This window comes from Nerophis ophidion, linkage group LG03 (genome assembly GCF_033978795.1).
Source record: "Nerophis ophidion isolate RoL-2023_Sa linkage group LG03, RoL_Noph_v1.0, whole genome shotgun sequence".
NCBI classification, from domain to species: domain Eukaryota; kingdom Metazoa; phylum Chordata; class Actinopteri; order Syngnathiformes; family Syngnathidae; genus Nerophis; species Nerophis ophidion.
This window is the reverse complement of record NC_084613.1, coordinates 7,553,356-7,576,707: the sequence shown is the minus strand read 5'-3', so window position 1 is coordinate 7,576,707 and position 23,352 is coordinate 7,553,356. Positions and strand designations below refer to the sequence as shown.

Below are 23,352 nucleotides of genomic sequence, written 5' to 3'. Positions count from 1 at the left end.
AGGGTTGTGTACCGGTACCAAAATGTATTTTGATACTTTTCTAAATAAAGGGGATCACAAAAAAATGGCATCATTGTCATTATTTGAATTAAAAATCTTAGGGTACATCAAACATATGTTTATCATTGCAATTTAGTCGTTAAATGAATGTTGAACATACTAGACAACTTGTCTTTTAGTAGTAAGTAAACCAACAAAGACTCCTAATTAGTCTGCAGTAACATATTGTCATTTATACACCTATTATTTTGTCAACAATAATAAATAATTATTTACATCCCTATTATGTTATTACATACACATCCCTATTATGTTAGCATTATATTCACAACTCTATTATGTTTTCATTTTATATACATCCCTATTATGTTGCATTTATATAGACATCCCTATTATGTTAGTAATATATTCACATTCCTATTATGTTAGCAGCATAATAGGGATTTTAATATATTACTATTATATTTACACCCCTATTATGTTAGTATTATATTCACATCCCCATTATGGTTGTATTATATACACATCCCTATTATGTTGCTATTGTTTCCCCAACTCTATTATGTTGCTATTATAGTCACATCCCTATTATGTTGCTATTATTTTCCCAACTTTATTATGCTGCTATTATATACACATGATCCCTATTATGTTGCTATTATATACATATCCCTATTATGTTGATATTATATACACATCCCTATTATGTTGCTATTATATTCACATCCCTATTATGTTGCTATTATATAAACATGATCCCTATTATGTTGCTATTATATACACATCCCTATTATGTTGCTATTATATTCACATCCCTGTTATGTTGCTATTATATACACATCCCTATTATGTTGCTATTATATTCACATCCCTGTTATGTTGCTATTATATACACATCCCTATTATGTTGCTATTATATAAACATCCCTATTATGTTGCTATTATATAAACATCCCTATTATGTTGCTATTATATACACATCCCTATTATGTTGCTATTATATAAACATGATCCCTATTATGTTGCTATTATATTGACATCCCTGTTATGTTGCTATTATAAACACATCCCTGTTATGTTGCTATTATATACACATCCCTATTATGTTGCTATTATATTCGCATCCCTATTATGTTGCCATTATATAAATATGATCCCTGTTATGTTGCTAATATATACACATCCCTATTATGTTGCTATTATATTCACATCCCTGTTATGTTGCTATTATATAAACATCCCTATTATGTTGCTATTATATAAACATCCCTATTATGTTGCTATTATATACACATCCCTATTATGTTGCTATTATATAAACATGATCCCTATTATGTTGCTATTATATTGACATCCCTGTTATGTTGCTATTATAAACACATCCATGTTATGTTGCAATTATATTCACATCCCTATTATGTTGCTATTATATAAACATGATCCCTATTATGTTGCTATTATATTGACATCCCTGTTATGTTGCTATTATAAACACATCCCTGTTATGTTGCTATTATATACACATCCCTATTATGTTGCTATTATATTCGCATCCCTATTATGTTGCCATTATATAAATATGATCCCTGTTATGTTGCTAATATATACACATCCCTATTATGTTGCTATTATATTCACATCCCTGTTATGTTGCTATTATATAAACATCCCTATTATGTTGCTATTATATAAACATCCCTATTATGTTGCTATTATATACACATCCCTATTATGTTGCTATTATATAAACATGATCCCTATTATGTTGCTATTATATTGACATCCCTGTTATGTTGCTATTATAAACACATCCATGTTATGTTGCAATTATATTCACATCCCTATTATGTTGCTATTATATAAACATCCCTATTATGTTGCTATTATATAAACATCCCTATTATGTTGCTATTATATACACATCCCTATTATGTTGCTATTATATAAACATGATCCCTATTATGTTGCTATTATATTCACATCCCTGTTATGTTGCTATTATATACACATCCCTGTTATGTTGCTATTATATTCACATCCCTATTATGTTGCTATTATATACACATTCCTATTATCTTGCTATTATATACACATCCCTATTATGTTGCTATCATATAAGCATGATCCCTATTATGTTGCTATTACATACACATCCCTATTATGTTGCTGTCATATAAGCATGATCCCTATTATGTTGCTATTATATACACATCCCTATTATCTTGCTATTATATACACATCCCTATTATGTTGCTATTATATACACATCCCTATTATCTTGCTATTATATACACATCCTATTATGTTGCTATCATATAAGCATGATCCCTATTATGTTGCTATTATATACACATCCCTATTATCTTGCTATTATATACACATCCCTATTATGTTGCTATTATATACACATCCTATTATGTTGCTATTATATACACATCCCTAATATGTTGCTATTATATTCACATCCTTATTATGTTGCTATTATATACACATCCTATTATGTTGCTATTGTATACACATCCCTAATATGTTGCTATTATATTCACATCCCTATTATGTTTTTATTATATACACATCCCTAATATGTTGCTATAATATTCCCAACTCTACTATGTTAGTATTATATTCCTAACCCTTATGTTAGTATTATATTCATAACTCTATTATATTCACATCCTCATTACATTATTATTATTATATACACATCGCTAATATCCACCCATCCATCCATTTTCTACCGCTTATTCCCTTTTGGGGTCGCGGGGGGCGCTGGCGCCTATCTCAGCTACTTTTATATTCACATTCCTATTACATTATTGTTATATACACATCCCTTTTATGTTATTATATTCACATCCTTATTACATTATTGTTGTATACACATCCCTATTACATTATTATTATATACACATCCCTATTATATTCCCAAATCTATTATGTAAGAATTATATTCCAAACTCTATTATCCATCCATCCATTTCCTACCGCTTATTTGGGGGCGCTGGTGCCTATCTCAGCTATGATCGGGCGAAAGACGGGGTACACCCTGGACAAGTCGCCACCTCAAACAAACTCTATTATGTTATTATTATATTCACAACTCTATTATGTTACTATTATATTCAAATCCCTATTACATTATTACTATATACACATCCCTATTATGTTATTATTATATACTCTTTCCTATTATGTTGCTATTGTATTCCCAACTCTATTATGTTAGTATCATATTCCGAACTCCATTATGTTATCATTACATTCACATCCCTAATATGTTATTATATACACATCCCTATTATGCTGCTATTATATTCACATCCATATTTGTAATTAAATTATTATATACAAATTCCATCCATTTTCTACCGCTTGTGCCTTTTCGGGGTTGCGGGGGGTGCTGGAGCCCATACACATTCCTATTTTGTTATTTTACACAGCTATGTAGTTTCGACACAACACACACACACACACACACACACACACACACACACACACACAAGTCACTAGGTGTCAGTCACGTCACACGGACAAACATTCAGGTATGGCCCCTACAGGAAGGAGGAAAAAGAATAATGGGAATTTGTAAATTGAAGTTGTATTCTATTGAAGAGTGTTTGGGTTCAATGTCCCATGACTGGAGTGTGCCAGGTTGATGATGGAATGTTATGGTAGACTGTTAGCAGTGTTGCAAGTCTGCAATATGTTTGTTCATAAAAGATCATGTGACCAGCAAGACCTACACTTTCCTTGACACTTTCTCATGCACTCCAAATCATTATCACACTTAAAAAATCCGACTTGAGACGAACAGAGTGTGAGCGTCACAGGACGTCTCCTGTGGCTTCATGCTGCCACCCTCCAGAATGGAACCCATGCCATCCCGCAACAGGCAGGCTACAAATACAACACCTCTGGTTGTGCTCGCTCACCTGCTTCTTGCGGTCTTTCTCTCCTGCACTGGAGCTGAGCAGCTGCATGTTGAAGAAGGACAGAATTCCCAGGAGCTTCGGCTGCAAGTAGTCGGCCTGCGGTGAGAGAGGAGATCAGCTGACAAGAGCTTAGACTGGAGAAAGGGTAGACCTGATGGTACCATGCGCTCCGGGGTGGTGATGCCGCGGGGACCCTGATAGGGGTCGTCGCTCGAGGCGAAGGAGGCGAGGATGGCCAGTCCGTTGAAGACCTGCGTAGAAACCGACTAGCTTTATTGTATTTGCACTTGAAAAAAATACAACAATTTTCAGTACAAGCGTCCAGGAGCAGACATACAATATATTGGGTTTGTACCGATATCAATATTTTGGTACCGGTACCAACATCTATTTTGATACTTTTCTAAATAAAGGGGACCGCAAAAATGTTATTATTGGCTTTATTTGAACACAGAATGTTAGGGTACATGAAACATATGTTTATTATTGTAATTTAGTCCTTAAATAAAATAGTGAACATACTAGACAACTTGTCTTTTAGTAGTAAGTAAACAAAGACTCTTAATTAGTCTGCAGTAACATATTGTGTCATTTATACACCTGTTATTTTGTACACATTATGTAAATGGGTTATACTTGTTAAGCGCTTTTCTACCTTCAAGGTACTCGAAGCGCTTTGACACTATTTCCACATTCACCCATTCACACACTGATGGAGGGAGCTGCCATGCAAGGCCTTAACCACAACCCATCAGGAGCAAGGGTGAAGTATGTGGGCCTACCGAGGATGTCGTAGTGGTTTGTGTTGTGGTTTGTGCAGCCCTTTGAGACGCTAGTGATTTAGGGCTATATAAGTAAACATTGATTGATTGATTGATTGAAGTGTCTTGCTCAAGGACACAACGGACGTGACGAGGTTGGTAGAAGGTGGGGATTGAACCAGGAACCCCCAGGTTGCTGGCACGGCCACTCTGCCAACCGCGCCATGCCGGTTGGGAGACAAACTGTAGAAAATTGAATATTAATCTACTTGTTCATTTACTGTTAATATCTGCTTATTTTCCATTTCAACGTGTTCTATCTACACTTCTGTTAAAATGTAATAATCACTTTTTCTTCTCTTCTTTGATACTTGACATTAGTTTTGGACGATACCACACTTGTAGAAATGGATCCGATACCAAGTAGTTACAGGATCATACATTGGTCATATTCAAAGTCCTCATGTGTCCAGGGGATGTATTTACTGAGTTCATAAACATAATATTAATGTTTTAAAAACAAAAAATGATTTTGTGATGTTGAAAAAATATTGATGCAATCATAGTAGTATCGACTAGATACGCTCCTGTACTTGGTATCATTACAGTGGATGTCAAGTGTCGATCCACCCATGGCATTTGTTTACATTGTGACACCAGTGAGCTATTGTATCCTCCTACGCTGTGTAGTGAAGCATGTTTAGCTATTCCTCGTACTCCAGTGATAACACTACTTGTAAGAAACTTACTTTATTTGTTGCTATGGAGGCGAGGATTAGAGTTTTACAAGTAGCTAAAACACTGCAGACTGCGGATGGATGTTCGCTGCTAGCAAGCTATACATCCATGCATCCATTTTCTACCGCTTGTCCCTTTCGGGGTCGCTGGGGATGCTGGAGCCTATCTCAGCTGCATTCGGGCGGAAGGCAGGGTACACCCTGCTAGCCATGCCTTAAAGCAGCTCTTCCTGAGGGTGTTTCAGTGTTATATAACTTCACCTTTATCTGACTTTTTACACCAAAATGCGTCCATTCTCCCTTTTCTGTCTACACACTGTGTCTGCTTGTAAGTAATATGTGTGTGTGCGCTGCCAAACATGCTCCACTGCTCATAAAACCAGCAATGTCACGACGACGCGCCGCCATGCCCGTTAAACAAAGGGGGGGACGACGACACACACACACCTCTCTTTTTAATGGCGTTATAGTACCAAATATGATTCATTAGTATTGCTGTACTATACTAGAACCGGTATACCGTACAACCTTGCAGTATATTATATACACACAAACATATATATATATACATATATATATATATATATATATACACACACACATATATATACACACACATATATATATATATACACACACATATATATACACAAACACATATGCATACTGTATATTTATACATATCTATACATATATACACACATATATATACACATGATATATATATATATACATACATATATACAAATATGTATTTATATATATATATATAATGGATTTGAATCATTTTTAGTTAGGCAAACAAACACATTCCAGCGGTTTGTCCGCTCTAATTGTCAATTCTGGCTCTCAATTTGATCATAGTTTCGCCTTGCAGAGCTGAAAGCTTCCCCAAGATGTTGTCCAATTCGCGATTCTTTTCTGATATTGCCAAAATAGGAGTGTCCACAGCTCTGCCCAACCCATTCATCCCAACAGGCTCCCTGAACAGCCTGTCACAGACCAGGTGATCTGGAATTCTCTCTGGTCAGCTGGTCTGATGATGACATCATCTATCAGAAGCCAGTGTTTGGATCTTGAATGCTGCCAGGAGGTCTTCAGTGTGTTTTTATTGTGCTGAAAGACTTGATAATGACACATTGGTGCTGTGAGCAGAGTGTCAGTAATCTGGGACCATTGTCATTCATACAGGACAAAGAGCAGTGCAGGGATAGAAGAAAATGTGTCCGCCTTCATTGAGAGCCATCAAGAAGAGCAAACTTTATTGAAGAAAGAAGTGCACCTGCTGGTAGTGTTCCCCCAGGCGCAGCAGCAGCTCGTTGTGAAGACCCTGGAAGTCTTGACGCAGAAGGGAACCCAGTTCGATCTCGGTCTCACGCTACGGCACAGTGGGTATATTTCAAGGCCAGTCTTTTATGCACGCACACATTCGATATAGGTGGCTGTGGACCACGCGCTGTTTTACCTGCAAGTAGTGAAAGGCCTTCTCCAGCTCCTCCTTGGTGCAGGAGCACACCAGATGGCTGAAGATGTACTTGAAGTTGTTGATCAGGATCTCCCTCCTGTTTGCCTTCAGCTCATTGGCCAAGGTACGGATGAGGGCGGAGCCTGTCGGGCTGGCCTTGGCGGCCAGGTAGGGCAGGAGTACCTGCAACGTCCGCTGTGCGCACCAAGCAGGATTTATTCGTTAAACTTTATCTATGCTTAGAAGTATACACAAGGGGGTCAGGCCTGATATTACTCAACTGGAGAGAGTACCAGGCATTTATTGTGTGAATTCTCCAAAGCTTTTCTATACCAAAATACATCTATTTATTCTTCTTCTTCTCCAGATTTTGGCGCGCTCTACCTTCCTCATTTTTCATCCCATTCAAAGCGTTCCAACTTCAAACTGTTCAGCTTATTCGGGAATTGCGGGCTTTCCATTGACAAATTCCAAAAATTTCCAGATTTCTCAGACTTCCAGGTTTTCAGGGACATTTTTCCCATTCAAAATTAATTGGCCATTTTTCAAACTTCCACAATTCCCACATTTTTAACCAATTCAAAGCATTCCACCTTCAACACATTACACTCATCCTGGACATTCAAACTATCGTTTGCCAGGTTCAAAAAAATTCCAGGAATTCGCAGTTTTCCCAAACCTATTTTCACACTTTTTTTCTGTCGACTACTCATCCCACATTTTTCAACCCACTTCAAACATTCCATCGTCAAACCCTTTCCTCTAAATCAAGACAAATAACAAAGTTGTTTTTTGAACTGGAGAAATTGCTGGTTTTCCTGTAATTCCGTCATACAATTTCTGAATTAAAAATATTACTACTTCAACATTTCTCAATCATTTTGAAAAATTCCAACACATTTGGAAAATTACAATTTCTTTAACAATTTTCAAAAAATGTCCATGTTTTCCTGGAAGTCTAAATGTTTTAAAGAAATTCCCATTAAAAAGAATGGGACATTTTTTTCCAAAGTTCCACAACTCCCACATTTTTCATCCAATTCAAACCGTTCCAACTTCAAAATATTCAGCCTGTTCAGGAATTAAGTGCTCCCTTTCAACAGTTTTTCTAAAAAAATCCTGAATTTCTTACAATTCTCAGTGTTTAGAACTATTTTCCCCATTCAAAATGATTTACCCATTTCTCAAACTTCCGCAATTCCCACATTTTTCAAACCATTCCACCTTCAAGACATTCAACTCATCCTGGAAATTCAAACAACCTTTTTTCCATGTTCAACACATTTCCAGGAATTGCTTTTTTTTCTAACTTTATTTCCAACCTTTTTTTAGTGCAATGACCCCTTTCACATTTTTCAACCCACTTCAACCTGTCAAAACATTCCTCTTAGTCAGGACAAAAAAACAAGTCGGTTTAAGAACTTGAAAAATTCCAGTTTTTTTCCAAAATTCCATTATACCATTTCTAATTCAACAAAATGTTACTACTTCAACATTTCTTGACCAATTCAAACGATTCCAACACCAACCAATTCACTCATTAGGACATTTATGCTATTAATCGTCGCTTTCCCAAAAATTCTCAAATTTACAGCAGGTTCCTATTGAAATGAATGGGACATTTTTCTAAGTTTCACAACTCCCACATTTTTAATCCAATCCAAACCATTCCAATTTCAAAATATTTAGCCTGTTCGGGAATTGTTTTCTCTACTTCAACAATTATTTAAAATATTCCCTGATTTCCAACAATTCCCAGTTTTAGGGACATTTTCTCCATTCAAAATTAATTATCCATTTTTCAAACTTCCACAATTCCCACATTTTTCAACCTATTCAAACCATTCAATTCAACACATTCAACTCATCCTGGAAATTCAAACAACCATTTTTCCACGTTCAACAAATTTCCAGGAATTCCTGTTTTTTTTCTAACTTTATATCCAACCTTTTTTAGTGTGATGACTCGTTTCACATTTTTCAACCCACTTCAAGCGTTCCACTGTCAAAACATTCCTCTTAGTCAGGACAAAAAAAAACAAATTCCCGGTTTTCCCGAAAATCCGTAATACCATTTTTCAATTAAACACGGTTGGTTACTACTTCAACATTTCTTGACCGATTTAAACATTTCCAATACCAACCACTTCAGCTCATTCATGCTCTTAATCATATTTTTAAAAATCCTGCTTTTCCCGAAATTCCAGTAAGTTCCTATAGAAATGAATGGGACATTTTTCCAAGTTGCACAATTACCACATTTTTCAACCTATTCAAACCATTCCAACATCAACACATTCCACTCATCCTGGCTATTGAAACTAACACTTTCCCAAGTTCCAAACCAAATTCTGTTTTCCTGGAAAATCAAACTCATCAACATTCAAAGTATTCTTACATTCATACTACATTCTTTCAGCGTTTCACTTCAACTTCAGCATTGGAGCATTCAAACGCAATTCCTTCTGGAATTACCTCATCTAGTTTATTCAAAAACATTGACATACTGTATTTGCTCATTTTTGTTTACAAATACACAATACTACAGTACTTAATGAAAAATGCAATTATAAAAAAATCGATGTTGACGTGACTTAAAGTCAAATTGACCTTTACATGTGACTTTGGCCATAAGGAGAATGGAAACAGATAAGTGAAGTGAAATACGTACAGACAGGAAGAGGTTGAGGTCTGGAAAGTCAAAAGCGTGTGCGATCTGAGCCAGGATGTCCAAGGCGAGCTCCCTCTGATTGGCTGACTCGCTGCTGCTCTGATCGGGGGTGCTGCGCAGGGCCGAGGCGTGACGCGAGTGCAGCGACTCCACCAGGAACTGAACACACGCCGCCAGGAGCGTGTTGAATACATATCTACTTGCTGAGATCTACAACAGCCCTCACCTGACAAATGGGGTTCTTGTACTGACTGAAGAGCGTTTGGAGTTTGAGGCCTTTGGCGGCGGCCAGGGCTCTGATCTGAGTGTAGGCGGCAACAGACACCTGCGGCGACTTGGACAGCAGACAGTGGAGGAGATGCAGGAGGGAGAAGGACACCAGCCTGCCCTGGGACGCTCTGAACAAGGAACAACAACAAAAAAGTGAATTTTTTAATGTTATTAAGTGAAAGTCCAGACAGAGTGGTTACATTTTTGTGTTAAGTCAAGTCAATAAACAATTATGTTCTTTCTTTTGTATTATAAAGTGAAAGTCAAACAAGCATGTCACAGTTTTGTGTTAAGTGAAAGTAAAAACATTTTTAGTAACCTGTAACTTTTGGAGTTATGTGAAGTGAAGTGAATTATATTTATATAGCGCTTTTTCTCTAGTGACTCAAAGCGCTTTACATAGTGAAACCCAATATCTTGTTATGATTCTAAATAAAAGACAAACCCCATCATAAATAAATATATAAATATATAAACACATACATATATACAGACACACACACACACAGACACACACGGCGTGGCGCAGTGGGGAGAGTGGCCGTGCGCAACCCGAGCGTCCCTGGTTCAATTCCCACCTAGTACCAACCTCGTCACGTCCGTTGTGTCCTGAGCAAGACACTTCACCCTTGCTCCTGATGGGTGCTGGTTGGCGCCTTGCATGGCAGCTCCCTCCATCAGTGTGTGAATGTGTGTGTGAATGGGTAAATGTGGAAGTAGTGTCAAAGCGCTTTGAGTACCTTGAAGGTAGAAAAGCGCTATACAAGTACAACCCATTTATCATTTATTTATATATATATACACATATAAACACACACACATATATATGTATGTGTGTTTGTGTGTGTATGTATATATATATATATATATATATATATATATATATATATATATATATATATATATATACATACAAATATACAGTACATATACATATAAACACATATACACATACAAATATACATCCATCCATCCATTTTCTGTAGATACATTTGTAAAGAACATGATGTCATGGCTGTCTTGAGTTTCCAATCATTTCTACAACTCTTATATTTTTGTGATGTAGTGATTGGAGCACATACTTGTTGCTCACAAAAAACATTCATGAAGTTTGCTTCTTTTAGGAATTTATTATGGCTCTACTGAAAATGTGAGCAATCAAAAGTATACATACAGCAATGTTAATATTTGGCAAGTTTCATTGCAATAATGCACTTTTGGTAGCCATCCACAAGCTTCTGCTTACATTTTTGACCACAAAATTGGTGCAGTTCGGCTAAATGTGTTGCTTTTCTGACATGGACTTGTTTCTTCAGCATTGTCCACACCTTTAAGTCAGGACTTTGGGAAGGTAATTCTAAAACCTTCATTCTAGCCTGATTTAGCCATTCCTTTACCACTTTTGAGGTGTGTTTGGGGTCATTGTCCTGTTGGAACACCCAATTGCGCTCAAAACCCAACCTCCGGGCTGATGATTTTAGCTTGTCCTGAACAATTTGGAGCTAATCCTCCTTTTTCATTGTCCCATTTAAAGCAGCAGTTCCATTGGCAGCAACACAGGCCCAGAGCATAATACTACCACCACCGTGCTTGACGGTACGAATGGTGTTCCTGGGATTTAAGGCCTCACCTTTTCTCCTCCAAACATATTGCTGCGTATTGTGGACATACAGCTCCATTTTTGTTTCATATGACCACAGAACTTTCCTCCAGAAGGTCTTATCTTTGCCCATGTGATGTCAGACGAAACAAAAATCTGACAGATTTTTTTTACATCCAACAGACTGCTCCAGCCGGTCACTCACAAGAGCCATGGGTGCAAACATATATTTTTTTACCTGCCGATCTCTCCAGTGGTGAGGATGAGAGTGTGGCGCAGGTGGTCGTCTTTCTTCACCTTTGAGTTGTTGAAAGCGTCTTTGAGGCGAGCAACCAGCAGCTGAAACATGCGCGTGTGGTCAAAGAAGAAAAAAAGAACACTGTAAATAAATTAATGATCCACAAGGGAAAATTGTTCCACACAGTCGCCCGGTTACAAAGGATGGAAAGAATAATGCCCACAAGGGCACAAAAAGAGGGCGAAAACAAAAGGTATAACGTAGACTAAAAATGCACCATACTAGCAGTATAAAATACATATGCAATATTTACATATTATATACACAGTATTTAATATATATTCATATATTATATTATTCTATTATAATATAATATACAGAGTGGCAAAAAGTATTTAGTCAGCCAGCGATTGTGCAAGTTCTCCCACTTAAAATGATGACAGAGGTCCGTAATTTTCATCATAGGTACACTTCAACTGTGAGAGACAGAATGTGAAAAAAAAAAATCCAGGAATTCACATTGTAGGAATTTTAAAGAATTTATTTGTAAATTATGGTGAAAAATAAGTATTTGGTCAACCATTCAAAGCTCTCACTGATGGAAGGAGGTTTTGGCTCAAAATCTCACGATACATGGCCCCATTCATTCTTTCCTTAACACGGATCAATCGCCCTGTCCCCTTAGCAGAAAAACAGCCGCAAAGCATAACTACTTCACAGTAGTTATGGTGTTCTTGGGATGCAACTCAGTATTCTTCTTCCTCCAAACATGACATTCTCCCAATCCTCTGCTGTATCATCCACGTATCCATTTTGGTATAAACTCAACTCGTCGTGTTTGGAGGAAGATGAATACTGAGTTGCATCCCAAGAAACACCATACCTACTGTGAAGCATGGGGGTGGAAACATCATGCTTTGGGGCTGGTTTTTCTGCTAAGGGGACAGGACGATTGATCCATGTTAAGGAAAGAATGAATGGGGGCCATGTATCGTGAAATTTTGAGCCAAAACCTCCTTCATCAGTGAGAGCTTGAATGGTTGACCAAACACTTATTTTCCACCATAATTTACAAATAAATTCTTTAAAATTCCTACGATGGGAATTCCTGGAATTTTTTGCACATGCTGTCTCTCACTGTGAAGTGTACCTATGATGAAAATGACAGACCTCTGTCATCATTTTAAGTGGGGAGAACTTGCACAATCGGTGGCTGACTAAATACTTTTTTGCCCCACTGTATATAACACATAACAATTAACATGTACATATATTATAGTATATGTAACAGCGGCAGAAAAAGAAAGGCAGCATAAAATAAAAAAGTATAAAAATATACATTATAAACAAATACTTTCTGCTCTTACCTCACTCACAGAGCCGTCGTCGTCGGAGCTCTGCGTGGGTTCCGTGAGCAGGAAACGCACCGACTGGCTGAGACCGGTTCTGACCCCCGTGTCGGGGTCCTCCATGAGGTCCATCAGGGCGCACAGAAAACTTGGCTGTCGCGGTCGTCGCCGGCCAGACTGACGTGTTGGCAGAGGTGCGGCAACGCTTTCAGGAACGCTGAGTGTGTCAAACAAATAAAGTCATGAACTTCTTACGTGGAAATCAACAACATGCTGCGATTGTAGCTGGGTGTTTATTGGGCAAAAATGCAAAGAGTTCATTCTTTAACTTGTCCAGGGTGTACTCTGCAGACCACAAAAGGGATCATCAGTAGAAAATAAATGGATGGATGGACTACAGTCTTTAAAATTAAAAACTATTTATAGATCTATCTATACCAGGGGTTCCCAAACTAAGGCCCGCCAGCGTCCAAAATTCGGCCTGTGTGTAGTCTGGAGTAAAAAAAAAAAAAAAAAATGTTTTAATCTGTTCTTTCTAGCCAATCCATCAATCCATTTTCTACTGCTTATATATATGTATGTATATGTATATGTATATATATATATATATATATATATATACATATATATGTATACATACATATATATATACACAAATATACATGTATATATACATATACATACATATATACATACATATATATATACATACATATATATACATACATATGTATAAACATACATACATACAGTACATATATACATATATATACACACACACACATATATACATACACATATATATACACACATATATATATATACATACATACATATGTATATATAAACATATATACATACATATATATACATATATTTATATATATACATACATATATAAATACATACATACATAAATATATATACATACATACATACATATGTATATATAAACATATATACATACATATATATACATACATATATATACATACATACATACGTATATATATATAAACAGATATACATACATATATATATACATACACACATATATATACATACATATATATACATACATACATATATATACATACATACATACACATACATATATACATACATACATATATATACACACATACATACACATATATACATACATAAATATATATACATACATACACATACATATATACATACATATACATATATACATATAAATATATACATACATATATATATATATACATACATATATACATACATATATATACATACATACATATATATACATACATGCATATATATACATACATATATATATATACATACATACATACATATATATATATATATATATACATATATATATATATATATATATATATATATATATATATATATATATATAAATACTTATTTTCTTCACTGTATATATTTTGTCAACCCAATGCGGTACACGGGTCAAAACGTTTGGGGACCCCTGACCCATACAGACAAAAGAGGCCGATACAAGTCAAAATGCCAAATATCAGCGCCGATGATATCTCATTAGAAGCATATATTGATTAGTAGGTGACAATTAGGGTCAAATACCTGTTTTCACACTACTTGCAGCTTGTGGCTGGAGCAGAGGAAGAAAGGGCTTGACAAACGACGCCTTCAAAGATGGGAGAGCATTCCCAGCGTGCTCTTCTGCCAGAGCCAGGCGCACGCAGACCAGCTCTTCCGGAGCAGCTGATTGGACATTGGCGAGCAGCGAGAGGCCGGACTGGATGCAGCTCAGCTGACCCACGATCCTGCCAAGTTCCTTTTTCACCTCCTCGGACGTGTCCTCCAAGCTGGGGCTGTGGACAGACAGCACAGGTGTGTTGGGACTACAGAGTCCTGCTCCACCAGCACACACAAACCTACTGTAGGGTACTGGCCATCAGGTCCAGGTGGGCCTTCCCCAGGTGGTGCAGCAGGAGCGGGAAGGCTCTGACCGCTGCCGCTCTCACCGCCTCGTCCCGGCCCTGCAGCACGGCCGAAAAGACGCAGGCTCGCCAAGCTGGGCAGGCGGCGGGACGTAGGCGGGCCAGGAGCGTCACACAGTGCGTCTGCACCTCGCTGGCTGTAAAACAAAGCGGTCAGACTCTGTTTGATATCAGTACTGTAAAAAGGAAGAGTGTGATGATAACCATAGAACAGGAAGTGGAACTTGTTGAAATATAAATGGGTTGTACTTGTATAGCGCTTTTCTACCTTCAAGGTACTCAAAGCGCTTTGACACTACTTCCACATTTACCCATTCACACACACATTCACACACTGATGGAGGGAGCTGCCATGCAAGGCGCCAACCAGCACCCATCAGGAGCAAGGGTGAAGTGTCTTGCTCAGGACACAACGGACGTGACGAGGTTGGTACTAGGTGGGATTTGAACCAGGGCCCCTCGGGTTGCGCACGGCCACTCTCCCACTCCCATCCATCCATCCATTTTCTACTGCTTATTCCTTTTTGGGGGTGCGGGGAGTGCTGGCGCCTATCTCAGCTACAATCGGGCGGAAGGCGGGATACACCCTGGACAAGTCGCCACCTCATCGCAGGGCCAACACAGATAGACAGACAACATTCCCACTCACATTCACACACTAGGGCCAATTTAGTGTTGCCAATCAACCTATCCCCAGGTGCATGTCTTTGTCTCCCCAGAAATAGTTTGACTTTATTATCAATCAATCAATGTTTATTTATATAGCCCCAAATCACAAATGTCTCAAAGGACTGCACAAATCATTACGACTACAACATCCTCGGAAGAACCCACAAAAGGGCAAGGAAAACACACCCAGTGGGCAGGGAGAATTCACATCCAGTGGGACGCCAGTGACAATGCTGACTATGAGAAACCTTGGAGAGGACCTCAGATGTGGGCAACCCCCCCCCTCTAGGGGACCGAAAGCAATGGATGTCGAGCGGGTCTAATATGATACTGTGAAAGTTCAATCCATAGTGGCTCCAACACAGCCGTGAGAGTTCAGTTCAAGCGGATCCAAGACAACAGCGAGAGTCCCGTCCACAGGAAACCATCTCAAGCGGATCAGCTTGAAACGAGGACATCTTGAAAGTCAACCAGTACAGTTTGTATTAAAGATGTTCATTAAAAAAAGACTGCTGTAATTTAAAAATTCCAACTTTTTATGCACATTTAATACCCTTTTCGTGTTCTTTTCATCAATTATTTGAATATACATACTGGCCACTTCACTTCTATCTTACAAATATCATTATCACTGGAGGACGAGGAATAGCTAAACATGCTTCACTACACACCGTAGGAGGATACAGTAGCTCAAGGCCGTCACAATGTAAACAAATTCCATACACCTGACATCCACTGTAATGATACCAAGTACAGGAGCGTATCTAGTCGATACTACTATGATTACATGAATATTTTTTTATCGTCACAAAATCTTTTTTCTTTTTAAATTCATATTATATTCATAAACTCAGGAAATATGTCTCTGAACACATGTAAACCTAAATTATGACCAATGTATGATCCAGTAACTACTCGGTATCGAATCGATACCAAAATTTGTGGTATCGTTTAAAACTAATGTAAAGTATCAAAGAAGAGAAGAATAAGCTATTATTACATTTTAACAGAAGTGCATATAGAACATGTTAAAACAGAAAATAAGCAGATATTAACAGTGAATGAACAAGTACATTAATAATCTTTTTTTACAGTTTGTCCCTCATGTGTACAAATTAAGAGGTGTATAAATTACACAATGTTACTGCAGACTAATTAGGAATCTGTTTGCTTACTTACTACTAAAAGACAAGTTGTCTAGTATGCTCAACATTTTATTTAACCTTCGTCTTGTGTTAGGGTCGGTACCGACCCGTTTTAGTTTTTAAATGCATAAAAACACCACATACATTTATTTTTTTGCATCAAAGCTTTTTGACTTGGTCAGGAACCTTTTTGTCAACAAAATAAAACATTTTAATTTTTTTCACTAAATTATAAAATGCTCTGGTAGAAATTATGCCCTTGGTGTTGTTAGGGTCGGTTTCGACCCGGTTATAAAAATAAGATGATAAAGCAATGATAAGAGCCAAAACTGAACACACTGACAGCCAGCTCCTCTCCCAATCATGTGAGCTTTAGTGGATTCTCATTTTACCTTGTTATCCTGTACAAAAACAAACAAAAGACGGACACTAAAAGTGTCACTTTTTGCCACTCTGATTTTGTTTTTTTATTAGTTTTGGAACTAGTAATCTATTTCTCTTGGTTTCATTCGCTTGATTGGTTGTTTGTTTGATGTTGGATTTCTGTTGCTGAAAAAAATACTTTTTAGCCTTTTTCTTGAAGTAAATATATGTGGGTCGAAATTGACCCGTAACACCATAAATGTTACTATAGTTAAAATTCTTAAAATGAAAAAATAAACAAAACACATTTATTTAAGAGATGTGTTCTAATACCCCTTAGTAATAGTTAGGTAACACAACAACCTTTTTTTTTATTTATATGATTCTCTTGAGGTTCGTTTTACCATTTTTAAAAATTTAAATCGAGGGGTATACTGACAAAATAAGGCCCAATGGCCCAAACCAAAAATATTAAAACCAATATTTTCAAGGATAAGGAAGCCTAACAAGGTAACCAAGAGATGAGAAACAAATTGGATGATAGGTAATTGTTTTTAGTGTATTTTACAGCTGATTTAAAACATGGGTCAAAACCGACCCGTTAACATAAGAGATGGTAACAGAAAGCTAACACAAGAGGAAGGTTAAGGACTAAATGACAATAATAAACATATGTTTCATGTACACTAAGACTTGTTGTTACAATAAAGACATTTTTTGTGGTCCACTTTGTTTAGAAAAACATCTAAATACATTTTGGTACCGGTTCCAGTACTAAAATATTGGTACCAGGACAACCCTAGTCCTGAAAAAAACAAAAAAAAAAACATATTGGTCGGTCTGTAGTACTGATACTCCCTAGAACGGAGGGGACAGTATCATGGAGTCAGTGCCATCATGTACTCACAGAAGTGGAGCCTCTCCGCCAAGACCAGCACCCAGGGGGGGAATCCGGAACTTTTGTAGGCCGAGGACGACTTGAGGTCCGACACCCACGGGAGCGACAGAAGCGCACACGTCTGACGCTGGAGGACGTCCTCGCCGTGACCGTAGCCTGCACGTAGAGTGGCCACTTGATTAGGTACATTGCGGTGGTACAACGGTTATGGTTTGACTTTACTTGGAAAGTGACACTACGATAGATGTACACCAGGGGTGTCCAAAGTGCGGCCCGCGGGTCATTGTTTAACAGCCCCACCGGCACATTTTAAAAATGCTATGGAAAAAAATGAAACACATAAAAAGTGGTATAAAAGAGCAAACAGGTGAAATGCAACAAGAACATGTTGCAATGTTTACTCTAATAACACAAAGCTGCCATGCAGGCTGTTTCTTTCTTTAAAAAAAAAAAAAAAAAATAGTGAATCAAAATCAATTATGAATTTTTGACCAATTCAAAGCTCCAATTACGTCATATTAAATATTCCACTTTGAGATATTTTTTGGGGCCAGTGTTGGATATTTTGTGTTTGCCATATAGAAAAACAGAGCAGTTTTTTTTTTAAAGAATGGCCTAAAACAGAGGTAGGGAACCTATGGCTCTCGAGCCAGATGTGGCTCTTTTGATGACTGCATCTGGCTCTCAGATAAATCTGAGCTGACATTGCTTAACACAGGGGTGCCCACACTTTTTCTGCAGGCGAGCTACTTTTCAATTGACCAACTCGAGGGGATCTACCTCATTTATATACATCATTTATATGTATTTATTTATGAAAGAGACATGTTTGTAAACAAGTTAAATGTGTTTAATGATACTACAAGCATGTGTAACACATATAGATGTCTTTCTTTCACAAAGACAAGAATATAAGTTGGTGTATTACCTGATTCTGATGACTTGCATTGGAATCAGACAGTAATGAGGATAACGCCCACATTTTCAAATGGAGGAGAAAAAAAGTGGTCCTTTCTGTACAATACCACATGAAAGTGGTTGGTTTTTGGCATCTAATTCATCCAGCTTCCATACACTTTACAAGAAAAACATTGGCGGCAAATTCCGTAGCTTGCTTGATTGACATTCACGGCACCCGAGGGTCTTGTGAGATGACGCTGGCTGCTGCCAGTTCATTATTATGAAAAAATGACAGAGAGGAAGGCGAGAAACACTTTTTATTTCAACAGACTTTCGCGCCGTCCCTTCCGTCAAAACTCTAAAGGCCGACTGCACATTTCTTATCTTCACAATAAAAGCCCTGCTTCATGCTGCCTGCGCTAACAAAATAAGAGTCTCGGAAAGCTGGCGTGCACAAGTGATGTGCACGCCAGCTTTCTGAGGGATCGCTTGTGCACGCCAGTTTTCCGAGACTCTGTATTTAGTTAGCGCAGGCAGCATGAAGCAGGGCTTTTATTGTGAAGATAGGAAATGTGCAGTCGGCCTTTAGAGTTTTGACGGAAGGTACGGCGCGAGAGTCTGTTGAAATAAAAAGTTTTTCTCGCCTTCCTCTCGGTCATATTTTCATAATAATGATCTTGCAGGCTTCACGGTGGCAGAGGGGTTAGTGTGTCTGCCTCACAATACGAAGGTCCTGCAGTCCTGGGTTCAAATCCAGGCTCGGGATCTTTCTGTGTGGAGTTTGCATGTTCTCCCCGTGAATGCGTGGGTTCCCTCCGGGTACTCCGGCTTCCTCCCACTTCCAAAGACATGCACCTGGGGATAGGTTGATTGGCAACACTAAATTGGCCCTAGTGTGTGAATGTGAGTGTGAATGTTGTCCGTCTATCTGTGTTGGCCCTGCGATGAGGCGGCGACTTGTACAGGGTGTACCCTGCCTTCCGCCCGATTGTAGCTGAGATAGGCGCCAGCGCCCCCCGCGACCACGAAAGGGAATAAGCGGTAGAAAATGGATGGATGGATGATCTTGCAGCAGCCAGCGTCATCTCACAAGACCCTCCGGTACCGTGAATGTCATTTAAGTGACGTCTTGGTGAAGATTGATGATCACTAATTTTTAGGTCTATTTTTTTAAAAGCCTGACTGGAGATCGACTGACACACCCCCCGCGGTCGACAGGTAGCTCGCGATCGACGTAATGGGCACCCCTGGCTTAACACGATAAGTAATGAATAATTCCACTTGTAATCACAGTGTTAAAAATAACGTTCAAAATATCAAACATTCTCATGCTTTTTTATGTTCAAGTGTGGGGCTTGCCCTCCCGGGGGTTCTTCAGACCACCAAGCACCGACATGAGAATCTGTTTTAGGGTTACAATATTGTTATATTTTTCAGTTAGTCTCTCAGTTGCTTTCCAGCTTTCGTCCTTACTCGCGCTCTGGCTACGGCCCCGACCCCATCTCTCCTTCTGGCTGCTACTTATAACAGAGCGACAGGTGATTAGATACAAAGGCCCAGGTGGGCCATCTACGCACCCGTCGCTGATTTCGAGGCCGGTCCTTGCAACATCCTGCTTTGCTGCAGGCCCGCAGGCCACGCCCCCTCCACAGTTAGCTTCAGAATAACAATGTTATTACAAAGAATAAGAGACCTATTATACCCTGGAAATGCTGGTCTTATTTAAAAATGCACGCGTTTAGTTGTGTTTAGTGTTAAAAAAAATATTATATGGCTCTTAGGGAAATACATTTTAAAATATTTGGCTTCTGGGCTCTCTCAGCTAAAAAGGTTCCCGACCCCTGGCCTAAAACAAACTAACAAAAAACATTGACATAAAAACAACTTATAATTGACGGATAGATCTGAAGTTGATCTCGAGACCATTGTGTTAAAAGTAAACAGTAAAAAAAAAAAAAAAATCATAATTTATTTTTTAACACTTTAATGAGTAAGACCCTTTTTGGATCAGTGTGTTTTGTTTTTAAGTGCCATCCATCCATTTCCTACCGCTTATTCCCTTTCGGGGTCACGGGGGGCGCTGGCGCCTATCTCAGCTACAATCGAGCGAAAGGCAGGGTACACCTTGGACAAGTCGCCACCTCATCGCAGGGCCAACACAGATAGACAGACAACATTCACACTCACATTCACACACTAGGGCCAATTTGACCCCCTTAAAATGCTCTACTATGCAAAGCGAAAGCCATTTATCAACAACATCCACAAAACGCCAAGCTGTAATTTGACCCCCTTAACATGCTTCAAAACTCACCAAATTTGACACACACATCAGGACAATTTAGTGTTGCCAATCAACCTATCCCCAGGTGCATGTCTTTGGAAGTGGGAGGAAGCCGGAGTACCCGGAGGGAACCCACGCATTCACGGGAAGAACATGCAAACTCCACACAGAAAGATCCCGAGCCTGGATTTGAACCCAGGACTGCAGGAACTTCGTATTGTGAGGCAGACGCGCTAACCACTCTGCCACCGTGAAGCCCATTGCACAAAAAAATAATAGTGAATTAAAATCAATGGTGTTATGAGTTGTTGACCTTTTTCCGGCTCGAATTATTATATAATCTCAAACATTCTACTTAAAAATTTTATTGGGTGAAAATATTGCATATTTTGTGTTTTTTTCAATAAAAAAACATGGTTTTCTTTGACAAAAAGAGCATACAACTTAAATCTTTAAAAACGTCGTATTGACAGATAGACCTAATGTTGATCTAGAGCAGGGGTCGGGAACCTTCTTGGCTGAGAGAACCATTTAAGCCAAATATTTTAAAATGTATTTCCGTGAGAGCCATGTAATATTTTTTAACACTGAATACAACTAAATGTCTGCATTTTTAAGTAAGACCAACATTTATAGAGTATAATATGTCACAAACTCGCATGGCAGCAGTAGTAGCGACCCCTAGGTGCAGGAACCAGGAGAGCGGGGCGCAGGTAAGATGCTTTTAATATCACCAACCAAGGAGAATGAAGCAGTCTTGCATGTACAGTTCTAAACAAGTCAATCTTTGAGCCCTGAGGAACGCGCGAGATAAGCATAAATAGAAACATGCTGATTGGCAGCAGTTGAGGGGAAAAAAAACTGCGCTCAGCGGGAAAAACAGGAAATGGAAACAAAATAAAAGCACTGATGGGAAGTAAATACGAAACAAAGAAGCAAAAACAGAAACGAAGTGACAGATCTTCACATAATAAGTCTCTTATTCTTTTTAACCTTCCTCTTGTGTTAGCTTTCTGTTACCATCTCTTATGTTAACGGGTCGGTTTTGAACCATGTTTTAAATCAGCTGTAAAATACACTAAAAACAATGATCTATCATCCAATTTGTTTCTCATCTCTTGGTTACCTCGTTAGGCTTCCTTATCCTTGAAAATATTGGTTTTAATATTTTTGGTTTGGGCCATTGGGCCTTATTTTGTCAGTATACCCCTCGATTTCAATTTTTAAAAATGGTAAAACGAACCTCAAGAGAATCATATAAATAAAAAAAAGGTTGTTGTGTTACCTAACTATTACTAAGGGGTATTAGAACACATCTCTTGAATAAATGTGTTTTGTTTATTTTTTCATTTTAAGAATTTTAACTTTAGTAACATCTATGGTGTTACGGGTCAATTTCGACCCATATATATTTACTTCAAGAAAAAGGCTAAAAAGTATTTTTTTCAGCAACAGAAATCCAACATCAAACAAACAACAACCAATCAAGCAAATGAAATCAAGGGAAATAGATTACTAGTTCCAAAACTAATAAAAAAAACAAAATCAGAGTGGCAAAAAGTGACACTTTTAGTGTCCGTCTTTTGTTTGTTTTTGTACAGGATAACAAGGTAAAATGAGAATCCACTAAAGCTCACATGATTGGGAGAGGAGCTGGCTGTCAGTGTGTTCAGTTTTGACTCTCATCATTGCTTTATCATCTTATTTTTATAACCGGGTCGAAACCGACCCTAACAACACCAAGGGCATAATTTCTACCAGAGCATTTTATAATTTAGTGAAAAAAATTTAAATGTTTTATTTTGTTGACAAAGAGGTTCCTGACCAAGTCAAAAAGCTCTGATGCAAAAAAATAAATGTATGTGGTGTTTTTATGCATTTAAAAACTAAAACGGGTCGGTACCGACCCTAACACAAGACGAAGGTTAAATAAAATGTTGAACATACTAGACAACTTGTCTTTTAGTAGTAAGTAAGCAAACAGATTCCTAATTAGTCTGCAGTAACATATTGTGTAATTTATACACCTCTTAATTTGTACACATGAGGGACAAACTGTAAAAAAAGATTATTAATGTACTTGTTCATTCA

General features: G+C 38.0%; 1 protein-coding gene across 1 annotated transcript in view; it reads right to left on the bottom strand.

Annotated features, from left to right (window-relative positions):
* Positions 1 to 23,352, bottom strand: part of atr (ATR serine/threonine kinase) — a 102,932-nt gene that overhangs the window by 59,649 nt on the left and 19,931 nt on the right. Inside the window, 12 exon segments of the mRNA XM_061894144.1 lie at positions 3,933 to 4,028; positions 4,094 to 4,183; positions 6,713 to 6,808; positions 6,896 to 7,090; positions 9,567 to 9,725; positions 9,793 to 9,964; positions 11,675 to 11,775; positions 13,042 to 13,169; positions 13,172 to 13,240; positions 14,623 to 14,873; positions 14,941 to 15,139; positions 18,087 to 18,233. Coding sequence (XP_061750128.1) covers positions 3,933 to 4,028; positions 4,094 to 4,183; positions 6,713 to 6,808; positions 6,896 to 7,090; positions 9,567 to 9,725; positions 9,793 to 9,964; positions 11,675 to 11,775; positions 13,042 to 13,169; positions 13,172 to 13,240; positions 14,623 to 14,873; positions 14,941 to 15,139; positions 18,087 to 18,233 — 1,703 coding nt within the window.